The sequence below is a fragment of the Chiloscyllium punctatum genome, chromosome 16 (assembly GCF_047496795.1).
Source record: "Chiloscyllium punctatum isolate Juve2018m chromosome 16, sChiPun1.3, whole genome shotgun sequence".
In the NCBI taxonomy this organism is placed as follows: Eukaryota; Metazoa; Chordata; class Chondrichthyes; order Orectolobiformes; family Hemiscylliidae; genus Chiloscyllium; species Chiloscyllium punctatum.
Window position 1 is genome coordinate 3,350,427 of NC_092754.1, and position 26,390 is coordinate 3,376,816.

General features: G+C 44.2%; 1 protein-coding gene across 3 annotated transcripts in view; it reads right to left on the bottom strand.

Annotated features, from left to right (window-relative positions):
- Positions 1-1,712: 1,712 nt before the first annotated feature.
- The window catches only part of LOC140486904 (uncharacterized), a 58,207-nt gene continuing 33,529 nt past the window's right edge, over positions 1,713-26,390 (bottom strand). For all 3 annotated transcript variants that reach the window (XM_072586008.1, XM_072586007.1, XM_072586006.1), the window contains 3 exons: positions 20,978-21,125; positions 9,121-9,168; positions 1,713-5,588 (listed from right to left, as the gene is read on the bottom strand). In XM_072586008.1, coding sequence (XP_072442109.1) covers positions 9,140-9,168; positions 20,978-21,125 — 177 coding nt within the window. In that variant the 3' untranslated portion in view covers positions 1,713-5,588; positions 9,121-9,139. The remainder of the gene's footprint in view (positions 5,589-9,120; positions 9,169-20,977; positions 21,126-26,390) is intronic.

Below are 26,390 nucleotides of genomic sequence, written 5' to 3' on the forward strand. Positions count from 1 at the left end.
AGTAGCCGATGACAATATTTGATTCAGCATCTTCCAACCTCCAGACCTTTGCAAACTCTTCATTCCCTTCAGTGAAATCACAACCCTGTGGTTTAGTTGTTTACCTGGGAGATTCCATCCTGTAACTAATCTCTGAAAATGATCTGTTTATATGGCTTACAAATTCATTGAAATATACAGAAAGTTTTCTTGTAATATATCTCCTCTGACCTCATTGTTTCTTTGTACCTGGGAGATTGTGTCCCTGTCAGTGACCCTGAACTGTACATTCATTGATTAGACATCAAATAAATGAAGAACAATGGACAGGGCACATATTGGGAGGACATTGCAGACATGTCTGGAAACGTGAGTGAGTGTTAGTGAGTGAGAGTGTGTGAGTGCGAGTGTGAGTGAATGAGTGTGTGCGTGTGTGTGTGTTAGTGAGTGAGTGTGAATGAGTATGCGAGTGAGTGTGAGTGATTGAATGAGTGAGTGAGTCAATGTGGGTGAGTGTGAGTGACTGAGTGTGAGTGACTGAGTGTGAGTGAAAGTGTGTGAGTAAGTCTGAGTGTGAGAGTGAGTGAATGAGTGTGAGTGTTAGTGAGGGAGTGAATGAGTGAGTATGTGTGAGTGAGTGAGTGAATGGGTGTGAAGTGTATCACATAAGAAAACAACCCATATGAATCACTGAAAGCAGAGGGGGTTGTATTATAGGTTTTATACAATTGTGGTTTTTATTCTTTACAAATTATAATTTGTAAAGTGGTTGTTCAGTATAACATCGTAAGACATAGAATTTATAGCAAAATAATAGTGTGGTACAACTAAAATTATATGTTGAAAAAGACCTGGATTGTTTGTTAAATCTCTCATCTTTTAGAATGACCATGTTGGGTTTGGTTCTTTCATAAGTAAATCCCAGAATTCTTTGGAAAGTGACACTGTTGTTATGATTGTTGTTATTTTATGGAGGATTTGTGGTTCAAACATTGTTTGCTCCAAGGGGAGTTAATTGTGATGTACATAATGGAAAAAGTGAATAGAAGGAACTCTTTATAGAGGAAGTTTGTGTGCAGCATACACCAGCATGTGTGTGTTGGGCCAAATGGCCTCTGTGCTGTCAAAGTTTAGTTAGTTATAGTCAGAGTTAGGATTTAAGTTCTACAAAGGCTGCATCATGTTTCATCTTCATACCATATTAGTTAAATATTCAAAATGACCATTCCACCACTTAGACAAAGATAAACTTGTTTACTTAACTCTCAGTTTATCATCAGTTTAGTCCCACATCATTGTGAGGATTCTGTGGGGCTTCTCTAATTTAGGACTTGAGTATTCTGCTCTCCTTTCATCCCACCACAAGGAGGCAGTGGCTTAGCTCTGTACTCCATCCTTCCAACTCTCCATTGCCTTCTTCCTGTTATTATGTTCCTTAAAACCTGTCACCTTAACTGAACATTTAGTCACATGTCCTGAACTAGCTCCTGGATCTTTTATCCAATTACATCCCGGGGAAGCACCTTCCGAAATTTTGTTCAACATCCCAGGTGGCTATGTAAATGCAAGTTGTAAATATCACTGGGACAAGTAACCAATACTGAAACCCACATTGACCTTTTTAACAGCAACATCTGTTTCAATTTGTGACCCCCAAATGAAAAGCTGTTCAGCTGCAATAAGGATTTCACACACAAATACTTCAGATAATATTTTGTTCACTACTCTTCTTAGAAAAAAAGACTTTATTTAAAAAATAATTCTGCTGCAGAGTTACAGTCAGTACATTCTTTTACAAAGTGGCTAGGCAAAGCATTTCAACAAGTTATGGAGGTAAATTTTACTCAAATTCAAGTTCCAATATAATAGTAACACTCGATCAACGCATAAAGCTAGAACTCTTCTTAGTATAGTTTAGTTCTTATCTGCTACATTCGCTTTTAACATTTATATCTTCCAGTAGTGAGGGAGATGATGTGGACTGGTTCAGAAATTCCCGATGCGTGACTCCAGACCAGAGTGTCCAGGCTGGAATGCCCTTGAACCATGTTACTGTGTGTTACTGTGTGTGTGATCTTGCTCCAGTACGGTGAGGTTCCACACCAGGAGCAGGGCCTTACATGATCCATTGTTCCGTGACTCAGCAGTTAGTGATACAGCCAGTCAGCAGATCGACTCCCAGTGTTTGTCTCCATGTGTCTTTTCAATGAGTTTCTATGTGGTTCCCTTGTACCCCCCCCCCCCCAACCCCCACCTGACCCCAAAACATGGTTTGCTTCTGGGCAGTTGCCCTGAGACTCCCACCTTCTCTCTGAAAGACGAAGGGTTTCAGTTACATTGAGAAACCTAAGAGGAGACTTGGTGGGTTGTTTAAAATCGTCAGGGGCCTGGGCAGACTGGATAGAGAGAAACATTGGTGGAGAGGGAGAGGATGATGGGATTTCAATTTAAGGGGATTGGCAAGATGATGAGAGACATTTACCCAGCAAGTACCTAGTATCTAGAAGTGGCGGACGCTGAGTTAATTGTGACCTTCAGAGATAACCAGACGAGCATCTGAAGAGTGGGAATTGACAAGGGAGAGGTCATTGAGAGTGGAACTGGCTGGAAACATTCCCTGAATCAATGATTCCCCAGCTGAGAGAATGAATCTGACACTAGATCCAAAACCAAACTGAAATGTAATCCTGGAAGATATTTGAAGTTATCTATCCCAAGACAGTTAGGTGCCTTTTTTAATGATGCCCAATATTTTCAGGTGTGTACAGACACAATATTGAGAATATCAAGGGGAGAATCCAGGACCATTCGTGCATGGATTTAGTGCATTAACCTATCCCAGGCTGAATGGACACAACACAATGAGGAACTTGTCAAACATACACTGAGCAGCTCGAGTGTGACTTTTCCCCTTCGCTTACATTTTCTTTGCATCAGTCACTTGACACCTTAAAATGGTAATTTATTTGGAATAAGGTGAGTGCAATTGTTCAGATTTGGAATCTTTATATTGAGTTAGATGTACGGTATTGAACAAAGTAAAAATGTACATTGTGCTAATGTAACAGAGGTCAAACAATTCCGGATTGTCCAAAGGGAACATCTGCCTTGTTCCTCTTCTTTTTTAAACACTCAGTCAAGTCACCAAATCTCAAAAACCCCAAGCTCAGTAATTTCTTGTTGAAAATAATGCACAAAAATAAGATAAATTCAATATTTGATCAAGTAATTAATTATTGACAAAAGGAAATGAAGTAAAATCCAACTCACATCATTATTAACACCATTGAATGGTTCAATGCCATTACTTGGGGAAACAGGAATTTCTGACCTTCTTAGGCAAGGCTTCCTCAGCTGTAGGAGGTTAACTTTCCAATGCTATCCCAGGAACTCGGGCTAGCATTCCCAAGCTAGCCCTAGGAGAAACCACAAATACTTAGGGCAGATATTGTTCAGTCAAGTAAACAGACATAGACACTGACTGCCCTCTGAATGGAGGCCTTGTATCTGCACATTAGGAAAACCCGCAGCCCTTTAAAGGCTTCAGTCTCACTCTCTACTCCCCCCATCTCCACAACACTGCAGGTAAAGGTGCAATATCTCGATATTAACATGATCGATTCTCTAGCAAGACCCCTCCATCACATGTCCTGGAATTTATTGGCAAACTCTTCAAAGTTGGGCAGTTTGAGCCAGTTGTACATTCACAATGAAGCAGTGATCTGTGGCCACTTTGGGTTTCAGAGGTGCACTGGGTTGCAGGAGGAGGTGTAGGTCTGGGAGGGGCTTCAACAAGAACACAAGGGATCAGAGTAGGAGGCCATTCGGGCCATCGATCATGGTTGATCTCTACCTCACCTCCAATTTCCCACCCGCTCACTATAATCTCTTGATTTCCCAAGAGACCAAAGAGCTATTTCCCTCCACCTTAAATTTATTGCCTGCATTTGGCCCATATCCCTCTAACCCTTTCTTATTCATATACCTGCCCAAATATCTTTTAAATGTTGTAACTGTACCTGCATTTACCACTTCTTCTGGCAATTCATTCCACATAAGAGCCATCCTCTATGTGAAAACGTTACCCCTCATGTTCCTTTTAATTTTTTATTCTCTCACCTGAGAAATATGCCCTCTAATTTTAAACTCCCCTACCCTAAGGAAAAGACCTTTGGTATTCATTTTGTCCATGTCCCTCATGATTTTATGAACCTCAATAAGGTCACCCCCTCAACTTCCTAAACTCCAGTGAGAAAAGTCCCAGTTTATCCAGCCTCTCCTTATAACTCATACCGTCCCATCCTGGGACCTTCCTTGGCAATCTTTTCTGAACCCTCTCCAGTTTAATAATGCTGTCCATATAACAGGTCGACCAGAATTATACACAGTACTTCAAAAGTGGCCTCACCAACACCCCATACAACCACAACATGACCTCTCAACTCCTGTACCCAATGGTCTGAGCAATGAACGCTAGTGTGCTAAACACCTTTGGAATCAGCTTCTCTACCAGTGACACAACTTGCAAAGAATTATGTACCTGAACCCAAAGCATTCACCTCTCCATAGCAGATGTGCTTTCAGCTCTGCTTCCACCCTGGTGAGTGGGGATGGTCTATTGTTCTGACACTGTCTTGGCCTGCTGCCTCCAGGTAGTATGTTTACCCTCAGCACAGCCAAGAGTCCCAGTCAACCTCCTAAATTCACTTTCAACAACACTCTTGAAGAGCTCGCCTCTGGGAAATGCCAGCTTTTGCCAGGCTTTCAAGCCATCTCTGTCAAACCATCCAGCATCAAGAAAAGTGTCCTGTAACTGATACCCCACCCAGTGTGGGTATTTATGGGATCCTCCTGCTTCTGTGCCCAGTGAATACGGGTAGCCAGCAATGGCAGCAAATAAAACTACAATCATTCAAAGGTAATTCAACAGGAAACACCAAATTACTCATTGCAGTATTAGCAAATCAATACCACAGTGTTCAATAATTTAGCATCACTGTTAACCCACTTAGTGCTGACAGTCATTTCATACAAAATTGTGGGATTCCAATGACATATTTATTGTAAATTGTCAATTGTGTATTTTATGGGCTGCAACTTAAGGAGTGAGTGTGGGATATTTGTTCCCTGGACCTGTCCTGCTACCTTATAATAACATGGTGTCAATTATTAACAAAGAATAATTAACTCCATTCTGTTAATTAATTTCATAATTGACAAATTCAATCATGCTCAGTTCTAACTGGAATGAACTGATTATAACTCCAAATGTAATCACAGTTTTTGAATTCGACAACCCTGATAGTTCTGTTCAAAGATGTGCAGTACAATATATACCAAGCTCTGAATATATCAACAAAATAAGATGTCAAAATGTAAATATTCAATAATGTCGCAGTTATTCCAACAAACTATATACCAGTTCTCAAATTTTCAGCTTCAGAAATTAGCGCTTTATATAAATTTTATGATATAAAAATAGAAATGTTCATTACTACTATACACATTGCTCCACATCCATTGTCTTCATCTCTTTTCAAGGGAAGATTCAATAATATCATTCAGAAAAGTGCGAAGGCAGTTGCTAGGTTATGGCACTGATAAAGAACCTGAGAAAGACAAAAGTGGGTTTTCAGTGTTTGATCCGTTTAATGATTTCAGAATTACCTCTGCGTTGACTCATGCTCAATTCCATTGTCACAGTCACCTGAAGGACCATAAAAGTTCAGCCCAGCAATGTGCGGAGGGGAATAAAACTGGTAGAAAAAAAATACAAAAATAACACAGAAGGAAACATAAAGGGGAACCCATAAATCTCCGACTGACTTGTAAATAGGAATCCTGCAGTATGAGGTGGACTGCTACATATATGAATGGTAAAGGTTTGGAGGGATATGGGTCGGGTGCTGGCAGATGGGACTAGATTGGGTTGGGATATCTGGTCAGTATGGATGGGTTGGACCGAAGGGTCTGTTTCCATGCTATACATCTCCATGACTCTATATTAGGGACAAAGATGGTGAGATATGTTTAGAGGGACAGGACAAAGATATAATACGTGAATGACTATTGTTACAATCCCAGATGATGGCAATACTGAACAAGTCAGCTACCAGCGTGAAATCTGGATTGATAGATTTTAAATTCAATCTTTACATGTGATTACCAAAGTGGTTAGTCACTGAAATTATTCACTCAAAGCTGCCAATGTTCTTTAACACAAGAATACATGTTTATCACTTAAAGGAACAAGAATAAACAAAGCGATATAGCTAAGATGGTTTAATAAGATCTTAGCATAAACAGTAAAACAAAGGTTCAACCTGTTTCCCAGCAATACAGATACTCAATCTCTGAGATGCAGGCAAATGAGACCAATTTAGATTGGGAAACCTGGTTGGTCCAGGGGAGTTGGACTGAAGGGCCTGTTTCCGTGCTGTATGACTCTATAAATATCACTCTGATGTCAACTTTTTAATTTCTTACTTAACTGATGCTTCCCAGTTCTCTTTCTTAGAGGTGGTGAGCTAGTTTGATAGCCTGAACATCCTTTCAGTTCTGACAATTTGGAAATTTTGATACAATCACTCACAGTTTAGAAACTTCACAAACTAAAATTCTTCTCCCAGAGTGAAAACTGTTCTCTGGAACTAAAACCTGATTCTTCTGTCAGGAGCACGTTGCTCTCCTGAACTGATCTCCTACTTCTTCCGAACTGAAATCAAAACAAAACTAGTGGCCCCTGGGCTGTTTATCTGTTGTAACTCAATAATAACACATTTCAGCACCACAGGCATCTTTCTAGACACTTAAATGAATCATGTGCTTTCTTGGAAATAATATAATTCAGTCACTGTTCCAATGACTTTCTGACCTCTTTAAAAATATTGCTTTCACAGAACTGAAACCGACTTGACTAATTTCAATTGAATTTTTGATGAAATAACAGTGAAGGTTGATGAAGGGTGGACATCCCCGTATGGATTTTAAGAAGGTATTTGACAAAGTACTACAAAAAACAAAGGCTCCCAAACCAGAGACGCGTGGTTAGGAATATAACATTAGCTTGTATTAAAAAAAAATAGCTGAAGGACATTGGTGGGTGGTATCTTGCGGTCTGCAGGACTGGCAGCAGATGGTGGTGTTCCCAAACAGCCAGCAGTAGGCATACTGCTTTCTTTACATAGAATTTGGATATTGGCATTCAGAGTAAGATTTCAAAATTTGCCAATAATAGCAAACTTGAAGGATTGTGAATAATATGGATGATATCAGTTAACTGCAGCAGACAGAGACAGGCTATCAGAATGGGCAGACAAGGGGCAAACGTAATTTAATGCAGAGAAGTGTGAGGTGCTGCATTTTTGGCAGAAGAAATGATAAGGGACAATATAGACTGAATGGGGTGCAGAGGTAGTGCTCCTTATCTCCAAATCAGAAGACCCAGGTTCAAATCTTGCCTGCTTCAGAAATGTTTAACAATATCTCTAAACAGGTTAATTAGGGAAATATCTACAATCAAAATAAAGACTCAACTTTATTCTTGGGAGCTTTTGTGGTGTGGTGATATTCCTACCTTTGAACCAGGAGGCTAATTAGAAATATCTGACCGGGTAGCTCAGCTGTGAGTAGCTTGGAGGAACAGAGCGATCTGGGGGAGGGGGGAGTGGGGGATCAATCAGAAGGTAGAGTAGTTAGGAAAGCAAATGGGATCTTGTCTCAATCAACACAGGACTGGAATAAAAGCAGAGATGTTACAATTAATCATTAGCAAGGTCTGGTTAAGCCACAACTACAGTATTGAGTACAAGCACCGTCACCAAACATTAGGAAGGATGTGAGGCTCCTTGGGAGAATACCGAGGGGTTTTACTAGAGTGGACCAGGGTTGAGGGAATTTAGTGACAAGGTTTGTTGGAGAAGATGGGTGTTTTCCTCGGACAGAAGATTTGAAAGAGGTCGATAAGTTTATAGCTTTAAGCAATATGGACAAGAGGAAGTTGTTCCCGTTGCTTGATGGTCCAAAGCACGAGGGACCCAGAGTTAAGGTTCTGGATAAGGGATGCAGAAAGGGTTTGGAGAAAAACCATTTTGATGCAGTGAATAGTAATGAGCTGAAAGTCGGTGTCTATGAGGGAGTGGGTGCTGAGACAACAATTCTAAAAGAAATTTGGACAGGTAACTGAAGGAAACAAACTGAAGGACGATGGGGATATGGTGGAAGAGTGGGCCTGACTGGATTACTCTATAGAGAACCAACATTGACCTGCTAGGCTGAATGGCCTCTTGTATCTTAATGACTCTATGATTACTTAAAGTTCAGTCAATATTGCTGTCTGTTAAATACACTAAATCCAATGATTTACTATTTTCAAGTTCAGCATGCAAGTACAGTATAAAATAAGATAATCTCACTGATGCAATGTTCCCACTAGGGGGTCTACACTGAGTAGAAATAGCATTGTATTCCGACAGCCTTGAGTCTTGCTTCCTCCTGATTGGGTGAAACCACTGAATTTATCCTTGTATCTGCCATTTGTGAACAGTATGAGAATTGTATCATACCTTTATTGAACAATAACTTGAAATAGAGACTGAGCAGCATTAATCGAAGAGCCCAGAGAGGACTTGAATGGAATTCCTTGTTACTTGAATGAACAGTCACCCAGCTATTTCATTTCTCTACGTGAGGCTTCAGTTTGCTTGGCTAAAAGGTCTATATACGTAAATCCTTGGCCTGTTGTGAATCATGACAGTTATTCACTGAAATGGAACACAATTTTCCATAAGCTGTACATAAACAGGTTTTAGTCGCTTGCGGATACTGATCGGTCCTGAGATTGAGTGAAATTTATTAATCAATCTATTTTCAAGAAGAGCCCTTACTCATGAGCCTTCTCTGTCAATGACACGTTTCTTGGTGGGACCTGGAGCCCTGTATGTCAAGCAGTGTTTCACAGTCAGAAAGCTGCCTGACGCTATTCGCCTGTAACAGGGTGTGGTACACATACTGACACCAGGCTAAGCTGCTGGTTAAACCACTTTGGACAGAGATATTAACTCTGAGCCCAAAGGCACCCAGTCTAGCTGGAAGTTTCCAAGGAGGGATGACAATGATAGAGAAGGAAACTATCCTGCTTACCTTTACAGATATCCCAAGCCTACGGCGATGCTTCCGTGGGATGAAACACTAGGAAAGAAAAGAGAAAAATGGGAAAAAAATACAAAATTATAATTAGGAATGTTTTCAATGAACAGTAGCTACGAAGACAGAGAAGTTTTAAAATATTCTTCATTCACAGGATGTGATCATCACTGACCAGGCCAGGCATTTATTGCACATCCCTAACTGCCCAGACCCAGAGGGCAGTTAAGAGTCAACCACAATTCTCTGAGTCTGGCTTTTTAAAGATGGCGCCGGTGCTAGGGATGCTGGTCCACTCTAAGCAATCCAGATAGTGGCAAGTTGTTCTGGGTTTGCAGGTGGTTTAGTGGAGCTGGAATAGTGAGGTGGGTGCTACAGGTGCAGCCTGGATGGCTAATGAGGTGAGTTAGGTAATCTATGGTAAGAGATTTTGCTCAGCCTCACAGACAGAAATGTGCCAAGAAACTCAACAAAACCGATGCATAACTGAGGAAGGATTAAGCCGTGGTGTACCTGCATTGTTAGCAACAAACACCTTATTGTATTCTCCTGGGTTTAAAACAGTGTCTATTCTTCCTCATTAGTGGTCTCTTCTAGTTGGAAGACCTTATGCAGGCGATATAGTGGCAGAGTTATTAGAATCATAGAAGCCCTACAGTATGGAAACAGACCATTCGGCCCAAATGGTCCACCCCGACCCTCTGAACAGCATCCCATCCAGACCCATCACCTTACTCTACCTTTCCCATGGCTAATCCAACTATCCTGCACATCGTTAGACTGAGGGAGGGAACCGGAACACCCAGAAGAAACCCACAAAGACACAGGGAGAATGTGCAAACTCCACATAGCCCGAGGGTGGAATTGTAACCGGGTCCCTGGTGCTGTGAGGCAGCGGTGCTAACCACTGAGCCACCATGCCACCCTAATCAACCTTGTTATAGGCCTAGTGATCCAGAGACATGTGTTCAAATCGTACCATAACAATTGCAGAAATTAAATGTAAATTGTTTTAAAAATCTGGAATGAACAGCGAGTACCAACAATGGTGACAACTACCAGATTGTTGTTAAACACTCATTAGTATTGTCCAATTGGCCAGGACCTTATTGATGGCAAAGCAGGGTTGATGGGCTGAATGGCCCACTTCTCCTCCTCTTATTCTTCTCATACATTTGTACTGTTTAGGGAAGGAAACCTGCTGTCCTTATCTGGTCTGGCCTACATACGATTCAAGAACCAACAGCAATGTGACTCGCTCTGAAATGGTCTGACAGCTGACCACCACCTTCACAAAGACAGTTCCGATGCTCACATCTCGGGAAAGATTAACTCAGAAGTACTGACACACACTCAGGAGTAGGGTAATAAATTGTGTTTGGATGATATTTCCAATCATCTTTTTTAAGGAATTTCACCTGAACACATTAATCAACTCATTAAATCAATAGAAACCTCACCCCAGAGGATTATTTTCTGGTTAAAAACATCAAATTCCAATGTCATCTGGCTTGACACAAAATCAGTTACAGTATATGTAGAGTCATACAGCACTGAAACAGATCCTTTGATCCAACCTGTTCATGCTGAACATAATCCCAAACATAACTAGCCCCACCTTCCAGCTCCTGACCCATATCACTCCAAACCCTTCCAATTCATCTACTTATCAAAATGTCATTTAACATTGTAACTGTGCTCACATCCATCATTTTCTCAGGAAGTTCATTCCACTCTCTGTGCAAAAATATTGCCCCCATGTCTTTTTAATCTCATGTTAAAAATGTGCCCCCTAGTCTGGAAATCCCTCATCTTAGATAAAAGACAACTATCATTAACTTTATCTATACCTCCCATTATTTTATAAACTTCTAAGGGGTCACCTCTCAACCTCCTTTATTCAGTAAAAAAAGACCCAGCCTTCCTTTATAACTCAGACTTTCCATACCCAGCAAGCTCTTCCGAACTCTCTTCAGTTTAATAAGATCCTCCTTGTAACTGGGCGACCAGAACTGGACACAGTACTCCAGACTAGACCTCAGCAATTAAAAAAGCCTATCAACGAGGTTAAGAACCTTGAAAAAACAGAATTTTTATAGTAATGAGCATCTATGAGATGATGTCATTTGATATAGATTTTTATTGGGCCAGTTTGTATTTGGTGATCTTTGGCCTTCAGTAATAGTTTTCAAATGTTTTCAATTTATCTGTAAAGCCATAGCTCCCCACAAAGGCCAAGATGAAAGGTGCAGCCTTCTCAACAGCAAGAAGCTGCTGCAACTCGTAAAAGGAACATGACGAGAGGGATATGGATTTAAAGTGATGTTCAAAAGAAGCAAGAGTGATGTGAGGAGAAACCTTTTCCCACAGCGAGTAGTTTGGCCCTGGAAGATTCTGCCGGGGAGGGGGGGAAGGTTCAATTGAGGCCCTCCAGAGGGAATTGGATGATTATTTGGCAAAACTAGTGAGCAAGGAAATGAAGAAAAGGAAGAGATTTGCACCAGGTGATGATGCTTGTTTGAAGAGCCAATGCAGGCACGAATGGCCAAATGGCCTCCTTCTGCACCATAACAATTCTGTAATTCTGTGAACGTTCATTCATTTTTTTAGCCCACTAAAGAGCTTGATATTTTAACCAGCCATTTGTCTGTATTAATGGGCTCTCAATGATGCTACTTATTCCTGCGATTAACTTCCAATAGGCTGGGAATGATCTGCCAACTACTTGTTTCTTCTGTTCCGTCAAAAACAGATCCAGGTTGAACACAAGTTGAAATTGGAATAGTAGAGTCCCTCCCACTAACAGTCCAATGCTGAATCTACCAGAATTCTTCAAAACTACACAAAGTACATCGTCATCACAGGGTGACAGGACAATGGGGCCGCTCCCTCATGACCCCCTAAAGCCAAATGCCAAATTCAAGATCCATACTTCCTCAAGGAGACAGCTATCTCCAATCTCTTCATATCCAACTCAGAGACCAAACCATGAGGCCTAGAGATTGACATAGCAGTTGACCTCTCTCATCTACACAATGACTCATGAACAGAGAGCGCATATTTTCCAAATCTCTACATAAGAATACAAAGTTTCAGAATCATTGGAGTTGTGTGTCAGACATTAGTCTATATTGGTCTCAGATGGCTAACGTACTCTTGTACGCAACTGCTGCTCTCACAAACATCTGACTTTTGGACAATTTAATAAATCTCCAATATTCCAACATAATACATCTCCAATTTAATACATCTCCAATATTCCAATAGCTTTGCAAAAAGTATTTGGAAAATAGCAGCATTAAAAATTCACTTTGACTCTTGTCCCTGCCTCAGTCCCAGTACACTTCAGACATTTCTGTGTTTTGACTTTTTTTATGGAATATAGGCTTCACTCGGCTGGCCAACTTTCACTGCCCCTCCCTAATTGCCCTGGCTATGGAGAATCAAATGCTCCCTAAGATCTCAAGATCATGAAAAAAATGGGAGGCGTGTTTGGGCCTGTTCTCACCACTGCTCGATACAATTGTAGCAAGACTTTTACACCTCACCTTCTTTACAAAAACTAACTTCAGTCTTCACGAGCCACTGCAGTCTATGTGATGTAGGTACATTCACTATGCTATTCACGAGAGACAGAGAGTTCCAGGATTTTAATCCAGTCACAGTGAAGGTTGAGTCATGTTCAAAGTTTGGGAGAAGCTCGGGTGCTCGTTGTTGTGGTTCTGTTCGCCGAGCTGGGAATTTGTGTTGCAGACATTTCGTCCCCTGTCTAGGTGACATCCTCAGTGCTTGGGAGCCTCCTGTGAAGCGCTCCATCCCTCCAGAACTACCCCTCTCTGAGGATGAAAGATCAGACCTCAGCAGAGGCCTCACCTTCATTCCCCTACGCTCTCGGATTAACGGGTTCAACACGCGGCGTGACATCGAACAATTCTTCTGCCGCCTTCGCCTCTGCACCTACTTCTTCAACGAAGACTCTCGCCCACTCTCTGACGACCCTTTCTCCTGCCTCCAACACACCCCATCCACCTGGACACCCCGTGCTGGCCTCTTACCCGCCCTCGATCTCTTCATAGCCAACTGCCACCGCGACATTAACTGCCTCAACTTCTCCACCCCTCTCACCCACTCCAACCTCTCACCCTCAGAACGTGCAGCCCTCCACTCCCTCTGTTCCAACCCCAACCTCACTATCAAACAGGCAGACAAGGGAGGCGCGGTAGTAGTTTGGCACACCGACCTTTACACCGCAGAGGCTAAACGCCAGCTCGCGCACACCTCCTCCTATTGCCCCATTGACCATGACCCCACCTCCCACCACCAAACCATCATCTCCCAGACCATCCATAACCTCATCACCTCAGGGGATCTCCCATCCACCGCCTCCAACCTCATAGTCCCACAACCCTGCACCGCCCGTTTCTACCTCCTGCCCAAACTCCACAAACCTGACTGCCCCGGCCGACCCATTGTCTCAGCCTGCTCCTGCCCCACCGAACTCATCTCTGCATACACGGTCCTGTCCCCCTTAGTCCAAGAACTCCCCACCTACATTCGGGACACCACCCACGCCCTCCACCTCCTCCATGATTTTCGCTTCCCTGGTCCCCAACGCCTTATCTTCACCATGGACATCCAGTCCCTGTACACCTCCATTCCCCCATCACGATGGACTCAAAGCCCTCCGCTTCTTCCTTCCCCGCCGACCCAACCAGTACCCTTCCACTGACACCCTCCTTCGACTGACTGAACTGGTCCTCACTCTTAACAACTTCTCTTTCCAATCCTCCCACATCCTCCAAACCAAAGGAGTAGCCATCGGCACCCGCATGGCCCCCAGCTATGCCTGCCTCTTCGTAGGATATGTGGAACAGTCCAACTTCTGCAGCTACATTGGCACCACACCCCCCCACCTATTCCTCCGCTACATCGATGACTGTATCGGTGCTGCCTCGTGCTCCCACGAGGAGGTTGAACAGTTCATCCACTTTACCAACACCTTCCACCCTGACTTCAAATTCACCTGGACCGTCTCAGATCCTCCCTCCCCTTCCTAGACCTTTCCATTTCTATCTCGGACGACCGAATCAACACGGACATTTACTATAAACCAACCGACTCCCACAGCTACCCAGACTACACCTCCTCCCACCCTGCACACTGTAAAAATGCCATCCCATATTCCCAATTCCTTCGTCTCCGCCGCATCTGCTCCCAGGAGGACCAGTTCCAAAACCATACCACCCAGATGGCCTCCTTCTTCAAAGACCGCAATTTCCCCCAGACGTGGTCGACGATGCCCTCCACCGCATCTCTTCCACTTCCCGCTCCTCCGCCCTTGAGCCCCGTCCCTCCAACCGCCACCAGGACAGAACCCCACTGGTCCTCACCTACCACCCCACCAACCTCCATGTTCAACGTATCATCCGCCGTCATTTCCACCACCTCCAAACGGACCCCACCACCGGGGATATATTTCCCTCCCCTATCAACGTTCCAAAAAGACCACTCCCTCCGTGACTCCCTCGTCAGGTCCACACCCTCCACCAACCCAACCTCCACTCCCGGCAACTTCCCCTGCAACCGCAAGAAATGCAAAACTTGCGCCCACACCTCCCCCCTCACCTCCCTCCAAGGTCCCAAGGGATCCTTCCATATCCGCCACAAATTCACCTGCACCTCCACACACATCATTTACTGCATCCGCTGCATCCAATGTGGCCTCCTCTATATTGGGGAGACAGGCCGCCTACTTGCGGAACGTTTCAGAGAACACCTCTGGGACACCCGGACCAACCAACCCAACCACCCAGTGGCTCAACACTTCAACTCCCCCTGCCACTCCACCAAGGACATGCAGGTCCTTGGACTCCTCCATTGCCAGACGATGGTTGGAGGAAGAGCGCCTCATCTTCCGCCTAGGAACCCTCCAACCACAAGGGATGAACTCAGATTTCTCCAATTTCCTCATTTCCCCTCCCCCCACCTTGTCTCAGTCAAATCCCTCGAACTCAGCACCGCCTTCCTAACCTGCAATCTTCTTCCTGACCTCTCCCCCCCCACCCCACTCCGGCCTATCACCCTCACCTTGACCTCCTTCCACCTATCGCATTTCCAACGCCCTTCCCCCAAGTCCCTCCTCCCTACCATTTATCTTAGCCTGCTGGACACACTTTCCTAATTCCTGAAGAAGGGCTTATGCCTGAAACGTCGATTCTCCTGTTCCTTGGATGCTGCCTGACCTGCTGCGCTTTTCCAGCAACACATTTTCAGCTCTGATCTCCAGCATCTGCAGTCCTCACTTTCTCCTCGAAGATAACCAGGTTTGACCTACAAAGAATGAAACCTGAAAGCAACAACACCCTCAGATTCTATGGACTACCTAAAGTGCATAAACCAGACATCCCACTCAGACCCATAGTTCACTACCAGGGACACCATCACACAAACTGGCTAAAGAACAACAGCAGAAACTGAAACACCTGATCAGCGGATCCAAACACTCTATACAATCAACACAGGAACTCTTGGACATCATATGAAATATACACATAGACACGGAAGAAACTATGGTCTCATTCGATATAACGGCACTGTTCACCTCTATCGACAAAACCCTAGCCAGAGAAACAATAGCCAACCAGCTGGACATACAGAACAGACAACAGGACGTTGAACCTATCAACAAAGACGGCATACTCAAACTACTGGACCTGTGCCTCACAACACACTTCACATACAACAACCAAATATATGAACAAATCAACGGCACACCCATGGGCTCACCCATCTCTGGACTCATAACAGAAGGGCTAATGCAAAGGTTAGAACAAACAGTCTTACCGCAAATTCAACCCAAACTCTGGGTCAGATATATGGATGATACCTTTGTAATCATTAAAAACACAGAAATAGAGAACACACACCAGATCATCGACGCCACACTCACAGGAATCAGATTCACTAGAGAGGAAGAAAAGGACAACCAACTCCCATTCCTAGACGTGACGGTACAGAGAACACCGAACGGAGAATTCACCACAAAGGGACACAGGAAAGGCACACACACAGACCAAGTCCTAAACTATGAAAGCAACCACCCCAACACACAAAAGAAGTTGCATCAAGACACTATTCAAAAGAGCCACAACACACTGCAGTACACCAGAACTGCAAAAAGAGGAAGAAGACCACCTCTACAATGTATTCGCCAAAAACGGATACCCCCGCAATTTCATCAACAGATGCCTAAGGGAGAGACAACCGAACGAGGACATGCCACAACCCAAAGGACTAGCCACACTACCATACATCAAAAACATTTCTGAACTGACAGCCAGATTACTGCGACCACTAGGACTCATAACAGCACACAAACCAACAGCCACTCTCAGACAACAACTCACCAGAACAAAGGACCCGATACCCAAAATGAGCAAAACTAATGTAGTGTACAAAATCCCATACAAGGACTGCACAAAACACTACATCGGACAAACAGGAAGACAGTTAACGATCCGTATACACGAACACCAACTAGCCACAAAACGACATGACCAGCTATCGTTAGTAGCCACACACTCAGACGACAAACAACATGAGTTCGACTGGGACAACACTACTATTATTAAGTGTGGAAAGTGTGTGCAAGTGTGGAAAGTGTGTGCATGTTCAGCTACTGACCGAGCATATTGCAGCACTGATGAAAGAACTCGAGGACCTTAGGCTCATCCGAGAGAAGGAGATCTTTCTGGACAAGACCTTCATCGAGGTTATTACACCAATCGGACCAGAAGAGAGCAGACGATGAGGAAGGCAGAGAGGAGACAGGTGCAAGAGACCCCGGGGGATGTACCTGTCAGGAACAAGTTGAATCTTTTGGAAATAGTAGAGACAGATGACACTGCCAGTCCGCGAGGCGGCCAGGTCTGTCAATCAAAGGTTGGCGTGGAGACAGAGCAGAAGAGTCGGACATCGCACAGAACCGTGGTAATAGGGGACTCCATAGTGAGAGGAACTGACCGGGGGTTTTTGTGGCAGCAGGCGGGACTTAAGGATGCTGTGTTGCCTTCCTGGTGCCAAGGTTAAAGACATCAGACAGAGTGCAGGAAATCCTCAAGGACAAAGGTGAAGAGCCAGAGGTGGTGGTACATGTCAGCACAAATGATGTCGGGAACAAGAGGAGGAACATACTACAGCGGGACTTCGGAGAACTAGGAAGAAGGCTAAAAAGCAGGACGTCCAAGGTGGTTATCTCCGGTTTGCTTCCAGTTCCTTGGGCTGGAGGGGACAGGAATAGGGAGATAATGGACTTGGATGTGTGGCTGGGGAACTGGTGCAGGAAGCAAGGATTTAAATTCTTGGATCACTGGGGTATGTTTTGTCGTAAGCATAAATTCTACAAGAGAGACGGTTTGCACCTTAATAGGTTAGGGACCAGCATTCTGGCAGGCAGGTTTGCTAGTGCAACACAGCTACATTTAAACTAAGTAGCGGGGTGGAGGGGACAAACTGGATGTTTAAGAAGGAAATTGAAGGGAAAGTTAGAACAAGGGAAGTCAAGAAAGACAACTGTATAATGAGACAGAAAACTCAGAAAGGGGTCACGCTGTAAGGTTGAGTGAGTTAGGAGTTGATGGGAAGGGTGAGGGCAATAACAAATTAAAAATACTAGACATGAATGCACGAAGCATTAAAAATAAGATGGATGGGCTTGAGGGTCTTTTGGAAATTGGCAGATACGATATTGTGGGGATAACTGAGACGTGGCTTCATGGGGACAGGGCCAGGGAAATGAATAATCTGCTCGTTGGATGCTGCCTGAACTGCTGTGCTCTTCCAGCACCACTAATCCAGGGAAATGAATATTCAAGGCTACACGTGCTATCGTAAAGACAGACTGACAGGCAGAGGGGGTGGGGTGGCCATGTTGGTAAGGGATGATATTTAGTCCCTTGCGCGGGAGGACCTAGAATCAGGGGATGTAGAGTCAGTGTGGATAGAGCTGAGAAATACTAAGGGTAAAAAGACCCTCTTGGGAGTTAGCTACAGGCCCCCAAACAGTAGTCTGGATGTCGGTTGTAAGTTAAATCAGGAGCTGAAATTGACCTGTCGCAAAGATGCTACTACAGTTGTTATGGGGGATTTCAACAGGCAGGTAGACTGGGAGAATCAGGATGGTATTGGACCTCAAGAAAGAGACTTTGTGAAGTGCCTCAGAGATAGATTCTTAGAACAGCTGGTGCTGGAGCCTACCAGGGAAAAGGCAATTCTGGATCTGGTATTGTGCAACGAACCAGAATTGGTCAGGGACCTCGAAGTTAAGAAGCCATTGGGAAGTAGTGACCATAATACAATAAGCTTCAATCTGCAATTTGAGAGGGAGAGGGCACAATCGGAAGTGACAATATTTCTGTTGAATAAAGGGAACTATGGAACTATGAGGGAGGAGCTGGCCAAAGTTCAATGGTGCAATACCTTAACAGGGATGACAGTGGAGGAACAATGGCGGATATTTCTGTGTATAATGCAGAAGTTGCAGGATCAGTTTATTCCAAAAAGGAAGAAAGATCCTAGGAGTAGGCATGGATGGCCGTGGCTGATGAAGGAAGTTAAGAAACATATAAAGTTAAAAGAGAAAAAATATAACATAGCAAAGATAAGTGGGAAAACAGAGGACTGGGAAGCTTTTAAAGAACAACAGAGGATTACTAAGAAGGAAATACGCAGAGAAAAAATGAGGTACGAAGGTAAACTGGCCAAGAATATAAAGGAGGATAGTAAAAGTTTTTTTTAGGTATGTGAAAGGCAAACAAATGGTTAAGACTAAAATTGGGCCCTTGAAGACAGAAACAGGGGGATATATTACGGGGAACAAAGAAATGGCAGAAGAATTGAATTGGTACTTCAGATCTGTGTTCACTGGGGAAGACACAAGCAATCTCCCTGAGGTAACAGTGACTGAAGGATCTGAACTTAAGAGAATTTATATTTGCCAGGAATTGGTGTTGGAGAGATTGTTAGGTCTGAAGGTTGATAAGTCCCCAGGGCCTGATGGTCTACATCCCAGGGTACTGAAGGAGGTGGCTTGAGAAATCGTGGATGTGTTGGTGATTATTTTCCAGAGTTCGATAGATTCGGGATCAGTTCCTGCGGATTGGAGGGTGGCTAATGTTCTACCACTTTTTAAGAAAGATGGGAGAGAGAAAGCAGGAAATTATAGACCAGTTAGTCTGACCTCAGTGGTGGGAAAGATGCTGGAGTCTATTATAAAGGATGAAATTACGACACATCTGGATAATAGGAACAGGATAGGACAGAGTCAGCATGGATTTATGAAGGGGAAATCATGCTTGACTAATCTTCTGGAATTTTTTGAGGATGTAACTCTGAAGATGGACGAGGGAGATCCAGTAGATGTAGTGTACCTGGACTTTCAGAAAGCTTTTGATAAAGTCCCACACAGGAGGTTAGTGAGTAAAATTAGGGTGCATGGTACTGGGGGCAAAGTACTAACTTGGATTTAAAGTTGGTTGGCTGATAGGAAACAAAGAGTAGTGATAAACAGCTCCATTTCAGAATGGCAGGCAGTGACCAGTGGGGTACCACAGGGATCAGTACAGGGACCGCAGCTTTTTACAATATATGTTAATGATATAGAAGATGGTATTAGTCGTAACATTAGCAAATTTGCTGATGATACTAAGCTGGATGGCAGGGTGAAATGTGATGAGGATGTTAGGAGATTACAGGGTGACCTGGACAAGTTTGGTGAGTGGTACAGCAGGTAGTGAAGAAGGCTAATAGCATGCTGGCCTTCATAACAAGAGGGATTGAGTATAGAAGCAAAGAGGTTCTTCTGCAGCTGTATAGGGCCCTGGTGAGACCACACCTGGAGTACTGTGCAGTTCTGGTCTCCACATTTGAGGAAAGACATTCTGGCTATTGAGCGAGTGCAGCGTAGGTTCACGAGGTCAATTCCTGGAATAGCGGGATTACCTCACACTGAAAGACTGGAGTGACTGGGCTTATATACCCTTGAGCTTAGAAGACTGAGAGGGGATCTGATTGCGACATATAAGATTATTAAAGGATTGGGCACTCTGGAGGCAGGAAACATGTTTCCGCTGATGGGTGAGTGCCAAACCAGAGGACACAGCTTACAAATACGGGGTAGACCATTTAGGACAGAGATGAGGATAAACTTCTTCACCCAGAGAGTGGTGGTTGTGTGGAATGCTCTGCCCCAGAGGGCAGTGGAGGCCCAGTCTCTGGATTCATTTAAGAAAGAGTTGGATAGAGCTCTCCAGGATTGTGGAATCAAGGGTTATGGAGATAACAGGATACTAATTAAGGATGATCAGCCATGATCATTCGAAGGGCAGAATGGCCTACTCCTGTACCTATTGTCTATTGTCTATTATCGGACAAGCCAAACAGAGAACAGCCAGGGAATTCCTAGAGGCATGGCACTCATCCACAGATTCAATCAACAAACACATCAACCTGGACCCAATATACCAGCCACTACAGCGGACAGTTGGAACTGACAACCGGAAGCGGCAGAGACAGGCCACTATAAATGCCGGAGGAAACAGCACAGAAGCGCTTCACAGGAGGCTCCCAAGCACTGAGGATGTCACCGAGACAGGGGGCGAAACGTTTGCAACACAAATTCCCAGCTCGGCGAACAGAACCACAACAGTTGGGTGATATATTTCCAAGTCAGAATGGGAATGACTCAGAGGGGAACACGGTGTTCCTATTTACCCGTTTCCTTTTGGGTGGCAGAGCTTTGGAAGTTGCTGTCAAGTTACCCCATTAATATTTGAAGGCTTGAAAGATGCCAACTTACTTCTTTCGTGTAGACCCTGTCCAAAACAGCGGTAAACCTTGATCATTGAGCAACCAAGGGCAGCTTTGATGATAACAGAAAGTGTAGCACCAGTCACTGCACCAGCTTCCAGAACGTAAGTTCCATTTAATCCCCATTCGGAGATAACCTTCAGAACAATGGAAAAAGAAAAAAAGAAATAAACACAATAGAATTTTCTGGAGTGATTTTAAAGTGTAGAATTGGCCAGTTATTTCATTAAGCCCACGTTTTCCAAAATGAGGGAGGGGGGGGCATATTGGAGCTGGTATTGGGAAAAGAGCCCAGTCAGGTGATCAAAGTTTCAGTGGGGTAGCAGTTTGGAAATAGTGACCATAATTCTGTATGTTTCCAGATACTTATGGATAAGGACAGGGTGGAGCTTGGATGAAGGTTTTAAATTGGGGGAAGGCTGACTATAACCAAATTAAGCAATAATTAGAGAGAGTGGATTGGGAGCAGCTGTTTGAGGGTAAATCCATGTGGGAGTCTTTGAAAGACCAGTTGGTTAGGGTTCAGGACAGGCATGTTCCTGTGAAAGTAAAGGACAGGAAACCTTGGATGAAGGGAAAATGATCAGCTTAGTCAAAAAAAAAGGAAGCATACCTAAGGTCTAGACAACTAAAAACAGATGAAGTCCTTGAATAATATAGAGAAAGTAGAAAGAAGCTCAAACAGGGAGTTAGGAGGGCTAAAAGGGGCTAGGAAGGAGGAAGTGCTGGGTGTCTTGAAGTGTATTAAAATAGCCAAGTCCCCAGGGCCAGCTGCGATCTATCCCAGGAAGCTGTGTGAGGCAAGGGATGAAATAGCTAAGGCTTTAACAGATATCTTTGCATCCTCTTTGCCTCAGGCGAGGTTCCAGAGGACTGGAGAATGGCCAATGTTGTTCCTTCCTTTAAGAAAGGAAACAGATATTCCAGGTAATTAGAGGCTGGTGAGCCTGATGTCAGTGGTGAAGGAGACACTGAAAGACAGGATTTATTCACATTTGGAAGCAAATGGTCTTGATAGTGATAAGCAGCATGGGTTTGTGTGGGAACGTCATGTCTCACCAATTTGATTCTATTTATCAAGGAGGTGACAGTACTTATTGTAACAGGATCAGCCAGGTGGACCTCATTGAGTAGGAGTTCCCTGATTGGGGTGTTAAACTGGTCTAATCAGGGAGCTCTGGCTGACAGATATAAACCGAAGTGTTCACTCTGAGTGCTGGCTCTGAGGGAGCTGGATAGGTGTCAAGGATCTCCCCGTGTAAATAATTGATGGGATACCAGCCTCTCGGGAGTTATTTCAGTGACTGGAATGATTGATAAGGGAAGGGCAGTGGATGTAGTCTACATGGACTTTAGTAAGGCATTTGATATGGTATCACATGATTGATTTGTACAGAAGGTAGGCTTTCATGGGATCCAGGTGAGCTGGTTAAATGGATACAAAGCTGGCTTGGTTAGAGAAGACTGATAATGACAGTGGGAGGATGCATTTTGGAATGAAGATAATTAACTAATGCTGTTCCACAGGGATCAGTGCTGGGATCTTTGCTGATTGTAATACATATACAAATGAGGAAAATGTAGGCGGTCTGATTGGTAAGTTTGTGGATGACACCAAAATTGGCAGAGTTATAGATCTTGAAGAGGATTGTCAAAGAATACAGCGGGATACAGATAGATTACAGATTTGGGAAGAAGAATAGCATATGGAGTTTAATCCAGACAAATGCAAAGTGATACATTTTAAAAGATCAAATTCAGGGGAGAATTATACAATAGATGCCAGAATCCTGAGGAGCACTAACATACAGAGGGATCTGGATATACAGGTCCATAGATCTCTGAGAGGGGCAACACAGGTGGATCAGGTGGTCAAGGAGGCACAGTTGCCTTCGTCAGGCGGGGCATCGAATATAAAAGTTACAGCTGGTTAAAACCTTAGTTAGGTCACATTTAGAATACTGCGTGCAGTTCTGGTTGCTACATTACCAGAAACATATAATTCCCTCCAATGCAGATGCAGGCCATTCAGCCCATCAAGACACATTGACCCTCTGAAGAGCATCCACCCGATCCCAGTAACCCTGCATTTCCCACAGCCAATCCACCCTAACCTGCACATCTTTGGACTGTGGAAGGAAACCAGAGCACCCGGAGGAAACCTGAGCAGATATGGGGAGAATGTGCAAACACCACACAGACAGTTGCCCGAGGCTGGAATTGAATCTGGATCCCTGGTGCTGTGAGGCAGCAGGGCTAACCACTGAGCCACCGTGCCACCCCAGAAAGAACATAGATGCTTTGTGGAGTGTGCAGAGGAGGTTTACCAGGATGTTGCCTGGTCTGGAGGGTTTTAGTTGTGAGGAGAGGTTGGATAAACACAGATTGTTTTCACTGGAAAGACAGAGGCTGGGTGGGGGTGGGGGTTGGGGGGCAGGGGCGCGGGGAGCAACCTGGTAAAGGTCGACAGAATAATGAGAGGCATAGGTAGTGTGGATAGAGGCTTTTTCCCCAGGTGGAAAGGTCAACTACAAGAGAGCTACAACTACAACTACAGGTTCAAGTAGAGAGCGGAAATGTTTAAGGAAGAAGTGCAGGGAAACTCTTTCACCCACAGTGTGGTGGATGCCTGGAATGCACTGCCCCTGGAGGTGGTGGAAGCAGGCACGTGAGCAACGGTTAAGGCATATCTTGATAGACACATGAACAGGAGGCGAACGGAGGGATAGATACCACATATGGGCAATACGTAGCTGGTCTAAATAAAGACTAGGAAATGGCACAGGCTTGGTGGACTGAAGGGCCTGTTCCAGTGCTGGATTGCATTAGATTACTTACTGTATGGAAATAGGCCCTTCGGCCGAACAAGTCCACACCACCCTGCCGAAGCGCAACCCACCCATACCCCTAACCTAACACTATGGGCAATTTAGCATGGCCAATTCACCTGACCTGCACATCTTTGGACTGTGGGAAGAAACCGGAGCACCCGGAGGAAACCCACGCAGACATGGGGAGAACGTGCAAACTCCACACAGTCAGTCGCCTGAGGCGGGAATTGAACCCGGGTCTCTGGCGTTGTGAGGTAGCTAACCACTGTGCCACCGTGCCACCCACATTGTGTTGTACCATTAATTTGTAACTAACAATCTCAGATTAATGAACAGTCTGACAGGCTCCAACCAAATACTCTTCTCCTAGAATCGGAGACATTTTCAGCTCAGAGGGAAGTTATTTGATCCATCACATCAGCGCTGGTTCTTCAGAAAGATCCATCCATTAGTCCCACTCTGCTTGTCCTTTCTTCTTACTTCTCCATCTCAAGTATTTAATAAATTCTCATTTCAAATTTACTCCTGAATCTGCCTGCTCCACACAGTGCATTCTGATTACAATAGCTCTGTCCAAAAGCAACTTTCCTCATTTCACCTCAGGTTCCTTTGCCATTCACCTGAAGTCTGCTTGCTCAGTTAACTGTAGCCACTGAGAACAGTTTCTCCTGGTTACTCTTTCAGATTTTGATTGTCATAGAGATATACAGCACGGAAACAGACTCTTCGGTCCAACTCGTCCACACTGACCAGATATCCCAACCCAATCTAGTCCCACCTGCCAGTACCCGGCCCATATCCCTCCAAACTCTTCCTATTCATATACCCATCCAAATGCCTTTTAAATGTCGCAATTGTACCAGCCTCCACCACTTCCTCTGACAGCTCATTCCATACATGTACCACTCTCTCAGTGAAAAGGTTGCCTCTTAGGTCTGTTTTAGTTCTTTCCCCTCTAACCCTAAACCTGTGCCTCTAATTCTGGACTTCCCCACCCCAGGAAGAAGACTTTGTCAATTTATCCTATTCATGTCCCTCATGATTTTGTAAACCTCTATAAGGTGACCCCTTAGCCTCCGACACTGCAGGGAAAACAGCCCCAGCCTGTTCAGCCTCTCCCTATAACTCAAATCCTCCAATCCTGGCAACATCCCTGTAAATGTTTTATGAACTCTTTCAAGTTTCATAACATCTTTCCGATAGGAAGGAGACCAGAACTGCACGCAATATTCCAACAGTGGTCTAATCAATGTCCTGTACAGCCACAACATGACCTCCCAACTCCTGTACTTAATACTCTGACCAATAAAGGAAAGCATACCAAACACCTTCTTCAAGGTGCAAAACCTGACCTACTCTTGGGAAATAAGGCAGGGCAGGTGACAGGTGTCATTGGGGGAGCACTTTGGGGCCAGCTACCATAATTCTATTTGTTTTATAATAGTGATGGGAAGAAGGGCTTATGCCCGAAACGTCGATTCTCCTGCTCCTTGGATGCTGCCTGACCTGCTGCGTTTTTCCAGCAACACATTTTCAGCTCTGATCTCCAGCATCTGCAGTCCTCACTTTCTCCATGGGAAAGGATAGACCAGATCTAAAAGTTGACGTTCTAAATTGGAGGAAGACTAATTTTGATGGTATTACGCAAGAAATTTCAAAAACTGATTGGGTATAGATGTTCGCAGATAAAGGGACAGGCTGAAATATTGGAAGACTTCAGAAACGAGATAACAAGAGTCCAGAGACTGTATATTCCTGTTCGGGTGAAGGAAAAGGCTGGTAGGTGTAAGAAATGTGGAAGACTAGAGAAATTGAGGGTTTGGTTAAGAAAAAGAGGGAAGACAGGATAGATCGAGTGAATCCTTAGAGGAGTACAAAGGCAGTAGGAGTATACTTAAGAGGGAAACCAGGAGGGCAAAAAGGGGACATGAGATAGCTTTGGCAAATAGAGTTAAGAATCCAAAAGGCTTTTACAAATATGTTTAGGACCAAAGGGTAATTAGAGAGAGAATAGGACCCCTCAAATATGAGCAAGGCAGCCTTTGTTGGAGCTACAGGAGATGGGGGAGATACTAAATGAATATTTTGTATCAGTGTTTACTGTGATTGCCTTTATTAATTCTACCCACAACCTCGCCTGTTCTCTTTACAACCATTGCCATCTGCATACCAACCAGCAGCATAGTTAATCCCACAGTCAGAAAGGTAATTGGTGCTAACAACCCATAGAATGCAGGAAGGTGCACCCACAGTGCTATTAGGAAGGGAATTCCAGGTCTTTGAGCCAGCAAAATGAAGGAACAATGATATAGTTCCAATTGAGGATGGTGCATGACTTGAAATCAAACATTTGGATTGTTGTATTCCTCTACTCCCTTGTCCTTCCAATGGTAGAGCTCATGGGTTTGGAAGGTTCTGACGAAGGAGCCTTGGTGAGTTACTGCAATTTGTCTTGCAAATAGTAGACACTGCTGTTACTGGGTATCAGTGGTGGAGGGGGAGTGAACGTTGAAGGTCCTGCATGAGGTTGCTGTGCCCAGGATGGTGCTGAGCTTTTTGAGTTTTGTTGAA